General features: G+C 34.7%; 2 protein-coding genes across 8 annotated transcripts in view; one reads left to right on the forward strand and one right to left on the reverse strand.

The window, feature by feature from the left end:
* Positions 1-14,746, reverse strand: part of LOC106151488 (kin of IRRE-like protein 1) — a 72,046-nt gene extending 57,300 nt beyond the window's left edge. For 2 of the 4 annotated variants that reach the window (XM_087018365.1, XM_087018360.1), the window contains exons 1-4: positions 14,612-14,746; positions 8,002-8,043; positions 5,028-5,087; positions 371-437 (exon numbers count right to left, since the gene is read on the reverse strand). The gene's annotated coding sequence lies outside the window, so the exon portion shown is untranslated. Of the gene's footprint in view, positions 1-370; positions 438-5,027; positions 5,178-8,001; positions 8,044-14,611 lie in introns of those variants that run through there. The other 2 variants (XM_087018366.1, XM_087018361.1) reach the window with 1 other exon arrangement.
* A 426-nt stretch (positions 14,747-15,172) lies between these two features.
* The window catches only part of LOC106151486 (nephrin), a 38,463-nt gene continuing 36,440 nt past the window's right edge, over positions 15,173-17,195 (forward strand). The window contains exon 1 of one of the 4 annotated variants that reach the window (XM_087018358.1): positions 15,173-15,896. In XM_087018358.1, coding sequence (XP_086874484.1) covers positions 15,833-15,896 — 64 coding nt within the window. In that variant the 5' untranslated portion in view covers positions 15,173-15,832. The remainder of the gene's footprint in view (positions 15,897-17,195) is intronic. The other 3 variants (XM_087018357.1, XM_087018356.1, XM_013524760.3) reach the window with 3 other exon arrangements.

Here is a 17,195-nt window from a genome sequence, read left to right on the forward strand (position 1 = left end):
TTTAGTTTTTACCGTATCATCAGACTGTGATGTTAAGTAGTGGTGAAGCCATGTATATCAATTCAAACTAATGCAGACAGACAGACACGCAAATCAAAAGACAGTATCCCTTTTCAATTATTATTATTATTATTTTTTTTTTACAAAATAAATTAATAAATTAAACTAATTAATGCTTAGTAAAAAGTGTACTACAAGTGAAATCAAGAATGTATTAATTATTTCTGGTATAACATATACAAGTAGCACATTACTGATTGAAAAAGAAATGTTGTCCCAAATTAGTACCCTCTTTCACACCAATGTTCAGCAGACCACTTAACAATTATTCTTGATGAAAAAAAAAAGCAGTAAATTTTTAAACACATACCTGCTTTGGTTTTCACATAAACTGTACCATACTTGACAGTTCTTCCAATGATTTTACCCGTTAGATCCTGGAGACACACACAAAAAAAAAGAGATATTACACAAATAACAATCATGGGAATATTGGGTGTATCAATAGAAATCTGTTAATCTGGGTGGGAAAACAAAGTCCTGCACCAGATTAGCGGACTGTCATATGCTACATTCATAAGCCACATTAACTACACACAAAATGTCACATTTCTCTTCAAGGCTTTATGTACATGGCCCCCTAAAAAAAATACAAAAACCTTCCTGACAGGTTGTTCTTTCAACTCTGTGTGCCTGCAGGCGACCGTATCCCTCAGGCAGCGAGATTTGAAGAGCAGTTGACTTTTTCCTTTTGTCTGTGTTTTTGGGGCAGAAAAATCCCCCCAAAGGTTACCACAATAATAAGCAGCCTGGAGTTATGACTGACAACATGGTGGAAGCTGGAAGGAACACCCAGTACATATTGCCTTGGGGGATAAGATGGATCTCAGGCTATATTTAGGCAATTGTCACCCCTGGGGGTGTGGGGGAGGGGGAGGGGTTAGCACAATAATAAGCGGCCTGGAGTTATGACTGACAACAAGGGGGGGGGGGGGGGGGGGGGGAGCTGGACAGACTTGCCAAGTACAAACTGCCGCAAGGCACAAGGTATCAAACTCTGTTTAGTCAACTGTCACCCTGTGGCAAGAGGAGAGGGGAGAGGGAGAAATACTTCACTCAGATCAAAAAGATGTAATGAGCTCTGGGGCTGAGTGGAGATGCTAGGCGGGGGCAAGGGAGGGGGTATAATCTTAACTTCAAATTGTTTTGTGCCCCATAGTGGCTGTATTCACCACATGTACATATGGGACATCACCATAATTGTTGTTGTAATTTTGAAAACATGTTTTAGTTTCATTACAAACAAATTCATCTCTCAAGTCCAGAGTCAATGCTTTATGATATAATATATTATCAAGACTAAGACCCCATTCCCATATATTTTAGATCGATCTATCCTTATGGGGAGTCTCACTAGATTACTGTCAGCTTAGCCCGCTTAAGCGTCTGTCCCGCCTACTAAAAGCTGTAAGGGGGTAATTAACTATGGTGCATGCTCGGCTGACTGCAATTTAGCGTGAACCCCCAGGGAGTTAGGTCGATCTAAATCTAAATCTCTGGATCGATCTAAATCTCTAGGAATGTACCCTAAATGACATACTAAGCTTATGCAGCATTTAAAAATTATTCTTAATTCTATATCAAGTAACAAACTGCTCACAGCAACTGACAGAAAGATTTCAACTGGATGTCAAACCTATGAATTTCAAATATCATTTTCAGTTCTCTACTGCTTTCTCCTTTTCCACATCCTACTTGATGGAAAACATTGCCAGTACGCTGACAGTGACAGAAATTTCAGAAACAGACATCAAAAGATTTGCTGTCAGGAAATTCCGCAAATATGCACTGAGGTTTTTTGTTGTTTCCCTTTTCTTTTTGGTACTGCTTATTCACTGATTAAAATCAAACAATGGGCTATCTTTCTTGTCCAATGATATGCCAAACATTCCTGGCAGTTTATTCACAATATTTTCCAGGAACAACATATTGCCTTTCTTTTTCAAGGTGCGAGGACGAATATTTGCTATAAGTGAATGAGTCCAAAATCTGAAATTTCTTTGTATTGGATAAAATCAGAAAAGTTGTCATTATGTTTTTTTTTTATCAATAAAAATAAAATTAGGAAGAAGAAGAAGAACCAACTTGTAATCGGCTAAAAATTGAGAACTGTCTCCAGAACCATATCATGTATTGTCAATGACAACAACAATAACTTCAATTTCAGTCAATCAGAATCAGCCATTTGTCTGTAAGTTTAAACTTTCCTATATTTCTATAAATCCAATCATGATAATATTAACATTACTAACAACAACAGCACTGGATTGTTGACCACATACATTCTGCTGCCCTCACCACGTTTCTCTCAGCTGTGTAAGCAACATTTCTTCTTACACATCAATCAGCAAAAATGAAGGTTATGAAAGCTTTTGTCTCCAGTCTCTCTCCAAGCAATGGCTAAATACATATTTTCTTGTCTCTAAAATCACACAAGTTTTCTGTCTATAGATCATTTGCCCTCATTCCGTACCCGAGGCATTTTCTTTTGCTCTTAAAATCAAATTTGTTTTTGTCTCAAGGACATGAAAAATTGAACTTTAACTCTGCAACCACTTGAAATATGTTTTCTGTCTCTGGGATTCAATATGCAGAGTGGCATAACATATTGTCATTACTACCATAATCTATTTCCTCTAGCCTAGATACTGTACAAAACATAAGAATGCGTCTGCCTTTATGTTTGCTGTGGGAGATATGGCAGTATTGTTAAGCTTTGGAAAAGAACAGAAAGAATGCATTGAAATATGAAAATACTATCTTTTTGCAAAAAAAAAAAAAAAAAAAAAAAAAAAAAAAAAAATTCAAAAATGTATCCTGAATAATGAAACTGATTACTGACCTTCATACAAAACCACTATTGAGCAAGTGTTTAGACCTCTGCCATGGTAAAATGAGAATTATAATAAAAGTTATCTATCAAATTTTTAATATATCTTGTCCACTAACAATCCAACTGATGCTGATAAAAACTTCCTTGACTAGCAGAGGTAATAGCATTCAAACTAAGAACCCCAGAACCTGATGTCCAGCTTTTATTCAATTTGTAATCAGCAGGTGTTTATCTTGTCTTCACAGTAAAAAGGATATTGCAATCACTAGACAGGGAGGAAGTTATTTACCAGCAAGGCACTCTAGAGGCACCCTGGGTAACACTGCTTTCTCAGTGCAGCAGCTTGATGAAGGTTTCCATATACAACCTGCTAAAATGATCTTTATTACCAAAAACTGTATTTATCTATAAGTGCAACTGGAAAAATGCCCATCCAACATTTCTGCTATGCCACATTACTGACTTTAAGAAGAAGATAAAATGAAAATGGGGGTCAAAATCAGCAGATAAATAAAAGAAAAAGGCGAAAAATAGCCATCATATTTTGCCCAGCCATAAAACTGTAGTACATGTACTTATCCACTCCATTTTTTTTTTCAAATTTTTCCTTATTCACAAGGCAGACTTTTGATATACATCTCTCACTAAAAGTCTAAAAGTTACATTCAGTTGTATGTATCAGACTTCGCAAAAAAAAAAAAAAAAAAAAAAAAAAAAAAAAAAAAAAAAAAAAAACAGCATTATCTTGTTAGAGAAGACTGCCTTTCTCAGCAGACTGTGATTTTAGGGTGTGGCCACAATTTTACCCAGAGTTTCAGAGTTGTCAGAGAAATATGCTATTTTTTGTAACTGGAAAGTTGGAGGGTATTTTCAACCAATAATGTCTGGAGGTCAGGGTAGCCAGGCTTGTGTCTGCACCCAAGAAGGTGCCACAGGCTGCATCTTTGCTAATTTGGCTTTAATCAAAGATTACTTTTTTGGCGAGTTCATAGGAAGTGCACCTTCACCTGGAATATGTCTATTGGTAAATGAAAGTGACCTGTTGGGATGGACCATGAGGAGAGTGGGGGAGAGAGAGAGAGAGAGGAAATGAACAGTGATTTACTCTATGTTAATTTTAAATAACATAAAAACATTAAAATAAGCAGTGCTAAGCAAACGCAATATAACATTCAAGACAAAAGAAGTTTAGTATAAATTCCCTATCTTACTGATTTACTTAAATAATCTGATCTAGAAAAAGCAGACCTAAACTGGCAAATACTCATAAAAACACAAGTTCCAGTAAAAAAATATATTTTGTTCATTATAACCAGCATACTTGTGACATCAGGTTTCTTTCCCAGAATAACTCTTTCCAGAGAACAGCAACCTCAGAATTATCGAGAAACTGACACTGTTGACTGCAGTGATATGAGCACAGTCTGTGTGACACTGTTTAAGTCAAGCACCATTAGGTGTGTGTGTTCCTTCCTTTGTAAATATGCTCCAGACTGGGGAACAATCAAGATACATAATAGTTGTGTACTTTTGACTTTTATGAGGACTAACTGTTCCTTCAATTGTCAACAGAACTCGGGAAAGATGTTTGACTAAAGGCCCAATCAAACCTTCCTATTTTCTCCAGTCTAGGATGTAACAATTAATATTATGGGAGATTGTGGATAGGGAAGCATTTGAATTAATGTACACTATTAATTTACATTTTACTCTATAATAAAAGCAATACAGTAATTTTTGTTGCTGTTCTGATTCAAAAACTATTCATCAGCACAGGTAATACATACCTGGAACCATCTGGTACCATCATAATCAGCTTATTCCAATTTCATACAATGTTTTGATCTTATTCTACTTACATTATTCCATGTCTTTTTCACTATAGTAAATATAAAGTCAGTAAAACATCATCCTTTCATTCCGTTCAGTTTCAAACACACACAAACACACACACACATACACACAGTGTCACACACACACACTGACAGAAATGACACACACAAGCATAAACAGATACACAGTGACACATATGCATAGTCACATTATTCTTACAGGTGTTGCATGATTATCTTGTGCTATTACTGCCATAGCTATATGCTATGTTTATATCTCTTCCTTATGTACATTTACTTACCTGGAAATCTGTTCACATGTGTTTCATTCAGTCTTGCTATTCAGGCAGCAGCTATTGATCCTGAAGTTAACAAACCTATTCATAAAACTCGCGGCAAAAAAAGATTCCTTTCTTTCAAATCAAGCAAAATCTTTATTCTGTTGGTAATTCTGGCAGCCTCTGGGCTTTCAGTGCACTCACTAGTATTTAGTATTGTGTTATGGATCAGATAGCAGTGAGGTGAGCAGGTCTCAATGGACTGATCAAAGATTGGGGATCAATTACCAAAACAGGTCCCTGACCACATCAAAGGGGAAAATGCTCAATGCTTGGAGACAACAATTTTAGGTATTTGCAGAACAATTAATTCCAATTTCTACTAAAGTATCTAAAAATTTTTTTTTTTCTATCTGAAAGGTTATATTGAAATTGAAATGGGAAATGCATTTCTGTTGCTCAAGGATCCCTATAATCTTTTTTTTTTCTTGTAATAAATCATGCTATTTAGATATAAAAAACTTGAGAAAAAAGGAAAATTCATAAATTTCATACATTATAAACAGCAGAAAAAATATAAGAAAACATTCACAATATATATTCTTTTCTCCATGAAGTTCTTAAATTGATTACATTTCTATCACATATCCATATAATTTCAATTGGATGACATTTAATTAATTAATTAATTTATTATTGTAATAATTTTTTTTATTGGGGGGGGGGGGGGGTAGAAAACAGTATGCCATCAGTCTTCCCAGCCCTGCTCCCCCTTCCTGTCCTCCCTCCCACTCCCACTGTACCACCGTGGGAATCTGAATCTGTGCGGTCAGGTCGCTTTTTCAGTCTTTTCTCCTCTCACTATTTACTCTATTATTCCAGCATTATTCAAACTATTACCATAAACACACGGCGATGAACAGAACCAAAACGGGTCAAAGGCACCTAAATATTGTTGTTTGATTTTGGGAATGGGTATCAAAATTACATTGCACAAATATTGACCAATAAGGCAACAATGGAGACAAAGGCGGGGTTGAGGTAGTAAGGAAGGATTATGGTGACTCTCAGGGTAAGGAGCTTGGGAGAACACGACACTCAGGTAGTTGTTGTTTACCAAATGATTAATTTCCTGATTGGTCCTGTGTGCTTTTTGAAATATGGCACTTTGAAGCAAGGTCACCCTCAGACACATTTATTATGAAAGTAACTGATTTTTTGAGAATTATGAAATCATAACACCTGTAGAAGTCTGCAGGCACAATTTAAGAACGTTTGCTGTGTTATTGGGTATCAATCCCTCCACTAAAATCTGGTTTTACCAATTCCATAAGAAAGTTTCCAAAAACATTCGTAAAATACCACTTTAGTATAATCTGGCACATTTAGTCAACTTAAAATACACATTTTCACATGCTACATTGATGCCCACCTTTCACAGTTAAGGTGTCATTGTGACTCAGACTTTCATAGATCTCCTTAGAATTCATTTGTATTACAAGTAATTAAGACCCTTTTTTAATCACTTTTTAGGACTTAACCCCGACCTTAAAATTCCCAGAAAGCACTTAGCTTGGGAAAAAGATAAAGCAAGTCTCTTAGGCACCACCAGAGGGATTTGATAATCCATGTGGAATGTCAAAATGAATTGGATTTAGAAAATCACTCAGACTCCATTTAAGTGTTAAAAGCCTGTAAAAGAAAAGGATTAATTTAGACAAAGTTGTAAAAATCTCTCCAAAATGCTGTTTTATAGGTCATGAAAGCTATCTAAAGATTAATAATTTTCTCTTTTTTTTTTTCTTAAATTTTTGTATGCATATTTCAAACAAGAATTATGAACTTTCAGAAGCAGTTAAAACTATGATATGATGGTATCTTCAGACTATTGAATATTTCTGAAATATAATGAAATGTTTTTAATACTGCACATTGTAACATTGGCCAATGCAGATCCATCTCCTCTTATCTTCAAAATAATATCAATTACACATATCTGCATCTGTGTAAATAATTCAAGTGAACAGAACGATGAGTAATTTTTGAGAGTAAAAAAAAAAAAAAAAAAAAAAAAAACAGCTGTCAATTTGCTTAAATATCAGTATTTATTTTAAACTTCTTCAGATTTTTTCTGAGCGAGTACACACCACATGGGTCAAGGGTATGATTGATAGTCATGAGCTCTGTGGCCAGCGAACAGAGAAATCAAACTCTTGTCCATGTCAAGTGGTATTTGGTTGTGGTCAGGGCTGTAGACAGAACAGACCATGGACTTGTCTGAGGGCATGGTTGGTTTATTGACAGCAGTCAGAAAAACTATGCTCCATCAATAAATCTTTATTTCTCTCTCTCTCTCTCTCTCTCTCTCTCTCTCTCTCTCTCTCCAAAAATTTCAAAATTAATCTTTGGTGGATAAATATCAAACAAACATTTACTTCGGACTACTCAGCCTCAAACTTTTATCATTCGCAAAGAACCATGTACCAACTGCTACATGTAACAAGCAACTTCCTGTCAGACACTCATAACAGCCCTATCTATCACCTCATGTCATTTCACATTTCATTGTTCAACAAAGATGATTATATTCTGATCATCTGCTCCACTGAAATTGGAAGACCATTTTAATGTCCAGACAAGCACTTGAACTGCTGTCTAGGGTTCTAACTTATACATCAAATCTGGTCTCCTTTGCTCATTGGATGTTTGTGGTTATATGATGAGGGAAGCATTTTATGCTGTGTTACTTAGGTGATTTTGATTTATTGAATTCTTTTAAGAAAAAACTTTTTGAGCCATGATAAAAATGAAGAATAAATACCTCATTTACATTGCTCATTTTTAACAGTTCTGTTGCTCATTTAGGCAGTACTAATGCTTTTGAATTCCATATGGATATATCTGATTTAATATCAAAACAGACAACATTTTGTTAATGTACTGATGTAACTTAAAAAATAGGGAAAAAAGACAAAAAAGGAAAGAAATCAATACCCACCTGCAGATTTTTTTCCAAAGGGGACCTTTTTTCCAAGAATTTCTGAAATAATAAAAGAAAAGTGTGATATCAAGTGATAAAATTAATATCTAAAGGTAAAATTTCAAACAAACAGTTTTTCAGGCCAGAACTTACTTATTTAACTGTTAGAACCCAAATAAATATTCTAGGTATATCTTATATCATTAGGCTGCAATCAAGTATCTTTCTCTTCTTTTTCAATCCTAAGTCTATTTGTCAAGACATTCTTGGTTCCTATTTATGTGACTTCAAGATAAACCAGTCATAGGTCCAGGTGATAGTGTTATCAACTAATATTAATATACAAACCTCTATTATAAAACAACAATAAAACAAACAATACCTAACAATATACCTAGATGTCTGTGGTATTGATATTAAATCAGGACATTGCCCTCTATTATAAGACAATGTGACCTCATACAACTGACAAAACAGTAATTTTATTTTGGTTATTCACAATTCTATTCAACTAGAAACGGTTATGACAAATGTTTTTAACCATCAATTACAAAATACAAACTGAGTGCTTATAGTAGCAAAAATATGTCACAAAATAAAGATTTCTTATGTAAAACAAAAAAGAAAGAAAAGAAAAAGAAAGCCACTCTTCCTATGTCTTGCAGCTTTCTCACCTCTGACCCAAGCAGCTGTTAAGGCACACAACTGTCAATGGCTGTGGGATCAATACAAACACCACTATTGTCACTTCAAATTGTTTATCTGTGCTCTGAGATGTTTTTGGATCAACAAAGTATGAAAGGAAAAAACAACCACGCCACAGGAACAGTCGGTGTTTTCTCATTGGACATCAGAATACTTGGGGATGGGAAGAACCGCAGATTTCTTGGTTGCCATTAGAACCCTTAAGTATTGTTTTTAATTTGAAAAGTGAAGTACAATCACAATACCTTGCAGGTGTTATAAATAAGAAGACAGATCTGAAAATGTGCCAAAATATATGTTGCAATATATATAATATCAGATAAATGTAATTAGTAATCCATAAACACGAGTGCTACAGGACTGAAGTTATTATGTAAATTTTTACATGTTATAAAAATCAAATGCATCATGCTAAGAATAAATAAAGCAAAATTATGATCAGCTGGTCTTATTGCATACTGTATTTGCTAAAATATTGTCCTAATAATGCAAAGGTAAACAGAAATTATCAGTAAAAAATTAATCAAATAAAAGTTTCACATAGACGTCATAACAGTAACTACATGTAAAAGGCCAGCATACACAAGTGTTTTTCTATAGTTACATTTGAAAATTCTACTCAAAACTGAATACAATATAACAATATTTTGGATTATAGCTGTGGACAACCAAAACTATGTTACAAACAATATCACACCTATAATTGTTTCACGATAGGTCAACACAGGAAATGATTTCTGTCCTGTGTAAATTGGGCCAACGTGTTCCCTGAATGGGATATTGTCCCCTTGGCATGATCAGACCCCATTTATTTTCAATAAGAAATTCTGTCACTTATTATAACACAATTACTCAGACAAACACGACCCATTACCATAAATATTTAAAAACGCAGTAGAATAACTGTAATAATTAAACCAACAAAGTAACAGACATATAGGGCAAGATATGACCACAATTATACCCATGGTATGACAACAAAAAGGTGATACAAAGTAGCATGACCCCTGCAGAATGCCATTTTGGCAAAGATAACTCTAGAGACAAAAATGCAAAATGCCACGCCTGCCACTCAACTGATTGTCCATTGGCAATGCCATTGAAAATCTTATGTTGTGGTACATTGAGTGCCACACCTATAAATTCAATTGATAAATACTTTGTCATTGTGTTTCCTGACAAAATATGGCAAATGCCCATTTCATTTTTAACCTTAAAATAAACATCAATGAAGACAACATCTGGGCAAATAAATAAGGTGAAGGTAATTACTGTGCCATGATCTTGAGTTTCAAACTACAAAACTTAAAAAAGATAAAGTAAAACTTCTTGGGATAAAGAACAAATTTTGACCAAAAAAGCTGCTGCACTGCTATGCCACTGATGAGACATTGAACAGCTTGTGCTGACACCTATTGGGGCTTAAATGAACAACCGTCTATCTTGACTGTCTTAGGACAACATATATTTCCCTTTTGATATAATGTTTACAAACTAAAGTGCATTATGTTGGACCAGATTAAAATTGTATTTCAGATTATAAATAAACATTTTATATCCATAACCTGCTTCTCAATATATTGACATACATACATTAGTGATTCTAAATTCAGAAATTTTATAAAAATTAACAAACCCTCACAACACCATATACAAGTGCCTTTGCACTGTGTCTTTTCTAACAAATATGCCTATTTCATTACCTCAGTATTTACATTTTTGGAAAAAATTGATACCTTCCTAATGTAAGTATTTAGCTCTTAGCCAAATACTCCCTTTTTATTTCAAGATTGCTCTTACAAATTTGTACTTCACACTTAGGTCATGGTATGGCTATGCAAGATTTCTGGGAATTTGGGAGAATGTTTCTTGGTTGCATTCACAGAATTTTTTGTTTGGGTTGGGTAGCTTGCATTCCATGGAGGGAATTCCTCTTCACCAGACTGGCATCCAGATAACTTTCTTGCTACCAATCTTCTAAAACTCTCATCAACTGTGCAGTGAATTTTTTAATTTTCCTGAGTTTTCTTGATTGGAATTAAAATTCTCTTTTTTATAAATAAAACCCAAATATCATTTCTTTCTGCAATTTTGTAATCTAAAATTTCTTCATGTGTCCTTATTATTTTCAGGAAGTCATCATTCTTCTGGATTTAAGGTATTATAATCAAACACTACAACTATATAAACCATGTTCAATTCTGAACTTACATTTTTGTAAGCAGTGCTCACCTCAGGAATGTTCAGATCCATTTTAAAGATTGATGACTTCAATAAAAGGAGTCATTAAATCTAAACTTCTCACACTTGATGACAAACTTGTCTTTTAACCTTGTGATCAACAATGATGAAGTACTTTCTGAACTTTGTTAATAGCTATTGTCCACAAAAACTAAAATAGCAGCTTCACTCAATTACCCCTTCTGTTACCAGGTGTTACATATTGGTACAATGGTACCAACCTAACTGAGAAAATATGTGGAATAAGCAAATCCCATGACTTGCTCTTACTGTTACTGTAATAACCTTTTTTTTTTTTTGAAATATCAAAACAGTTACTGATAGCTATTTCATCGAAATGTGTTTTTCTTTTTTTAAACACCATTGCTGTACTTGTCTAATGAACTGCTGCCATCTATTGGTAGTCACTGAATGCAAGATGTTTCAGTCATGAAAGAGATTTTGAATTCACCAATAGGGGGCAGCACTATAACATAGCTTCAGGGCAGCAGAGGATTCCAGTGTGTGCTCATGTGAAACAGTTGTGTTTCTTGGCTTGTTTGAAAGAAAAAGAAATGCTACAAAATTGACTGTAGCATATGTGACAAAATTAAATCAAGAGAAGCCTACAACGTACAAGTGGCACAGAAGTAATTGGTCCTTTCAACTGCTCTGTACTGTTTGAGTATTTTTCAAGGGAAATTTCCTATAACAGGATGGTCTTTATTCTAAAATGATCAGTATTAGGTGTTCTTGAGACCAGCAAAGAGGTCAGCAAAGGGTCAACCCCAGAGAATCCACATATTAAAACTAATATATTTCAAAAGGCAAAATGTGGTGTGTACGAAATTTTGAAATACAATTTCAGGGTTTTAACCATCAAAGAACAATTCCCTGAACTGGTGAGATATGATATCAGCTATTGTTTTGAAGAAACCATTATTGTAACATTCAATTTTGAAATACAATTTCAGGGTTTTAACCATCAAAGAACAATTTTGAAATACAATTTCAGGGTTTTAACCATCAAAGAACAATTCCCTGAACTGGTGAGATATGATATCAGCTATTGTTCTGAAGAAACCAATATTGTAACATTCAAACTTCTGCATTAAATAACTGAATTTATGAAATATTTAATACTTTGTATTTTGACTCTATTTTAGTTTCATTTCATAAAATATAATATCTAATATGCAATGACTGATACCCTGCTATTCCACCAATCCAAAACGGTATTTAACTTTTTTCAATCTATAGCCTCCATATGAAAAAATCTGCATAACCTGGCTGTGTAACGTATATGCAAACTTTTTTTTTTCTTTTTCCTTTCTTTTCCTTTTTTAACTATGCTCTACTGGTAAATATACTAAGTACATGTTTTGAAAGCCATCTCTAGATGATGCATGTGATAAACTATTTTATCTGGTCAAAATGATAGAGATATAAGTCACTGGGCCAATATTACAAATTCTCTACATGCTGGAGTCCAGATGCCCTGGTCATCTTCATGGCCTGGAAAGCATTTTCCCCGAATTCTGAGTATTTTATGTAAAAGATACGAGGGCAAGGTATACACATTACCAAAAAATTCTGTGAATCTTCCTACTCACCTCCGAACTTTTTATATCTGAAGAACTTGCAAAATGTGAGGTGCTTGAATGGCATCTAATACGCACACGCCCAAAACTATCCACTATCTGGGCTCTGTCACTTTTGGTATTTTAGTGATTATCAACGATAACAAATTCTTACTTAACTGTTTGATCTATAATTGTCTTTTCTTTCAAATTTTCCTCCATGAATTGTTTGTAACACTTCTGCAACTTTCCCTTTTGAATGACAACAGATTACACATCAAAAACAGAGATATAAAATGTTGCTCTCATCTGAGTCAGATTTTTTATCCTAAACAATTTCAGTACAGCATGGTATTTCCAAGCTAACTGTTGTAAATATTTGTAAAAGAAAGAAACCAAAGGTCTTTAAATTCTCAAACATCCTTGTTAACATGTTTATATATATCATTAGTTATTTGTGCTTTAAGTTTTCTAGAAAAATGTAATTTTTTTACATCTGCATTTTTCAAGAAGAAAAATGCTCTTTATTTATTGTTTTAAAAATATTCAACCTCTCATGATGATTCCATCTTAAACAGCTGTATTACCAATGCTTACATACTACTTTTTCAGTCTTTAAAAAGATCCAAGAGGTCTTTAAAATGGTAAAAAGTACATATTTATTGTTTCTCTCCATTGCTGTTTCATCTTATTTCCATGGTCACGTTCCGCTCAGCTTCATCCCTTCTCTATGTTGCCAGGTTTGTACACTTCATAAAAGCATGGTGGGTCCACTTTTACAACATGACTTTTGACTAGTTAAGAAACTGGCCTCAGATGGTTTAGGAAGTGACAAAAAGGAGGTTAAGAAAAGTGCTTTTTTTTTTTTTTTTTTTTTTTGCATCATCTCTTCTTTACCAAAATTACCATATTAACATAAGTTTGTTAGCAAAATGCATTTAAAATAATCGGTTTTCTCTTTATAGATTCATATATGTTGATTCATGTTTTGCTCTTTCATTTTTTTCTCAAGGGGTGTGTTGGTATGATGATATTTTATGTTGAAAGTTGAATGTACAAAAGATAGATATGCCATACACATTTTCCAGCAGGCAACTATAAGCATGAAACAAATAGCAGAATAAAACATGTTATAAATTAAATTAGTCCAAATGAAACTGCTTTATAGTGAAAGTGATTTTTTATAGTAATAAATACACTGACCTTTACTTATTTAGAGAAATAGACTCGGATACATCCTGCTGCCAAATGACCTATTTGAAAACATTTGTTATTGTAAATTGACTGCAGGCAAAGCTGATTAACCAGTGTATAGTTTTTGGATGCTAAACACTCCAATTGAAATTATTTTTTTACTAAAAGGAATATTAAAAACAATCTGCTTAAAAAAGGCCAAAGATAAGAACAGAAAAAGACTGACAGCTAAAACACTTGTGCTTAAGTTCAGTGAAGTGCTGTAATATTTATATATACTCTATGCGTGATCACTTTCATTCATCTATGCAAATCGACATTTAAATAGCATTTCAGACTGAAAATATTGAAAATAGAACTGGATGAGAAAATAAAACAGTTGATCCCTGCACAAACATACAGAAGAAAGCAAAATTTCAAATCATTGTTGCATTTTGTGCAAACACACAAAAGTTTCAAATTTATTACTGAACTTCCAATGTTTTAACCACAGTGCAATATCATCATGCATACAACACTTTATTTCCCCTTGCTGCCTACGGTATAAAAGATCTACTACTAGTAAAAGTTTAATTCCAAAGCTTAGCTCTTAGTTAACTCTGTAACTTTTGGACAACACCACAGATACACCATCTACTGTCAGCTGAGGAAACATGATTCATCTAAAAAGTGAAACACAGTTTGTAACTTGGGTGTCAAGGCAACAGATCACCTTGCAGATCATCCCAAGATAAAAATCAGTCTGTGTGTGATGGCAATTAAATTTACAGGAACAGATGTAATTGAATCTTTCACCACACAGAACACTGATGTTATCTCCTCCCCTCACACCTGCCATAGAGCACTGTACACCATAAAACTGTCCAGGGAGCATTTAACTAAACTGTTAACTGCTTATATTAAATTAGGCTGCTATTTTTGGATCTCACCTTAATTTGATGACTCAATTAAAACTTCTCATAGAAGGCTGCGAGTGTTGTCCACGTTTCTTGGACTTGCTCATAAAACAGACAAAGCTGTAGCGTCCCACAAAAGTTTCCGTAGGTGTGCAGTGGCAGCATTGGTCATTGGGTGATGTCACCGCCTTGAATTTCTGTCAAAAACATTAATAGCTTTCAATAAACTTTCCCCACTCAGTAGTATTAACGTCCCGATATAATAATAACAAACATGAAAGCAACTGCGCAACCCGAGCCTTTATTGGGTGTAATCTTAAAATTACTGCTATTATGCTGATTAACCATTATGGCAGTCAGTAATGAAAATATACCTGTGTGGCTATTGTTACCGTAATGTCGGAGTAATGAGGACATTTTCTCCATGACTGAGTCTGGGGCAGCGGGGGGCTGAAAAGGGGGCAGGGCCTTTCAACTTCGCGCAGGAAGTTTACTTTTTGTACACCGATTACCGAGCCTGGATCAACATGCAATAAAAAGGTATACATTCACGCGTAGATTACATTTCCAGTGGATAAATATTACTAGATCAACATGCACTGGTTGTGTTGCCTTTCTGAGCCCTGAATGACACGCAGGGGGCAAAAATGCGACTGTCACTCGTATCAACACTTTGACAGGATAACTTTTCTTTAACAATAGTTGCCCAAAGTGCGGCATCTTTGTGCAATTAAAAGAAGGAAAATAAAGCCAGTTAAACAAAATTTATTTGATGTGGACGCTCACCTACCCGCTACAAATATTGACACTGTTTAGTGAGGAACGATGTACACACTGCATTTAGTAGCGGACGACGCAGAGCGCTGAAATGAAGTTTTACCTCGTCCCTTGTGGGTGGAGCTACCAGTGTCAATTTCACCAGACATATCCTATAAGTTTGTGTAAAATGGTGCTACACAAGTTCAGTTTGCTATTTGTTGGTGCATGGTGAAAAATATCTGTAGAAAAAAAGTGTTTCGATGGGAAGATTGTAAAGTTTTCACTCATCGCAGCTGGGCGGAAGTAATCGGGTGACGTATACGTGCAACCAGGGTAAATTTGTGAGAGCGAGTATCAACTTTCACTACGAGGAGTGTTCCTCAACTACAAGATCTCAGACTTAATCTTTAGACCAAAAATCCAGCTTATCCTTCATGAATTCGTTAAAGCAGGAACTGTGAGGCATTTCAAACCATAGAGGAGTGAGATAAAGCCATGAAAGGGACCGTCTATACACGATTTCTACTGGCATTCTGCTGCGCTTGTACAGTTCTGTTGGGTGAGTTTGAAATTCTTTGGCATGCCATGTGTTTCATTGGGTTCATGTTATTGTTAAGAGTTGTGCGTTAGCTTTCTCGGAATAGATGCAACGCTTTGAAATTTAGGTCACTGCAGAAATACTGGGCAGTGCCAGAACTGACTGTGCTTTGCCAACTTGATATGTTTATATAGCGAACTTGGTAGTTTTGACTTTTTGATCGCTCGAAGTTTGCTCAGAAGCGCTGTGAACTGAAATTATCATTCGCATTTTATTCTTTGGAGTAATGAGTTTTGAAATCCCATTGAATTTTACTCAAAATTAAGGTTTTCTTGACCCTCTGTTCGTGAATTCTTTAATAAGTTAACATTCTCTCAATTTTTGACAACAGTGCCAGTGGTTATTTGCAACAAGTTACATGCATCATTGCTTGGTTAGCACCAAGTAATGGCATTTCTGAGGACAAACCAGAACACTTTACATTTATTTAGTTTAATGTGTACTGACAAATATTTCATGACCCCTACCCCAATATTTCACTTGCCATCAACTTCTGAAAGAGATGTGAAAATTGTTTTGAAAAAAATTACGGCTGGAGATTAAAAGTACAATATCTCATTTGAAAAGAAACTAAGAAAAATGTACATTTTATGTAATGTCTCTTCTAATAAGCTTATGGGAAAATTATCTAACAGCCAGAGTATAAGTATGGATCATGTTGACACGTGTTCCAGATAAGAATATCCTTGAATTAATAAAATCAGAACAATGACTGCTGACCAGTTGATATGCCCATGTTGTTAGACTGGACTGGTCAGTCTGACGGCAGCAGACTGAAACTTAATCGCAGCCATTCTGGTGCTACCTGGATATACCAACTTCAAAGTATGCACATCTAGTTATACAGCTGGAGGGTGCGTTATTTCCATGTAGGTTACTTATGGAATGTTCTTTATATTTACATGAAAAATTCCAACTTGACTAATGGGCAATTTTGCTGATTTGAAACTTTAGATTTTTTCTTCCTTTTTTGCCCCAGTTTAGCTGGTACATCTAAAATATTTTCATAGCATTTGTTCAATATGCTATGATGATTTGCTACTACTGAAGTACATTGTCACCCTGCTTTAGTCACGTGCACATGACACATGGTGATTTTTAACAGGCCAGTAGAATATTTCATTGGATTGTTAAATGATACCCACTTGACTTTATTCAGCAAATTATATTTTGAAGTGTTGTCAAAACAATTGACTTTAATGTATTTTGATTGAGGGTGTCATACTGTAAGAGCTCAGCTGGAACTTGTGCATTTTGAAT

Source organism: Lingula anatina, chromosome 7 (genome assembly GCF_051362555.1).
Source record: "Lingula anatina isolate TDL-2025a chromosome 7, LinAna3.0, whole genome shotgun sequence".
In the NCBI taxonomy this organism is placed as follows: domain Eukaryota; kingdom Metazoa; phylum Brachiopoda; class Lingulata; order Lingulida; family Lingulidae; genus Lingula; species Lingula anatina.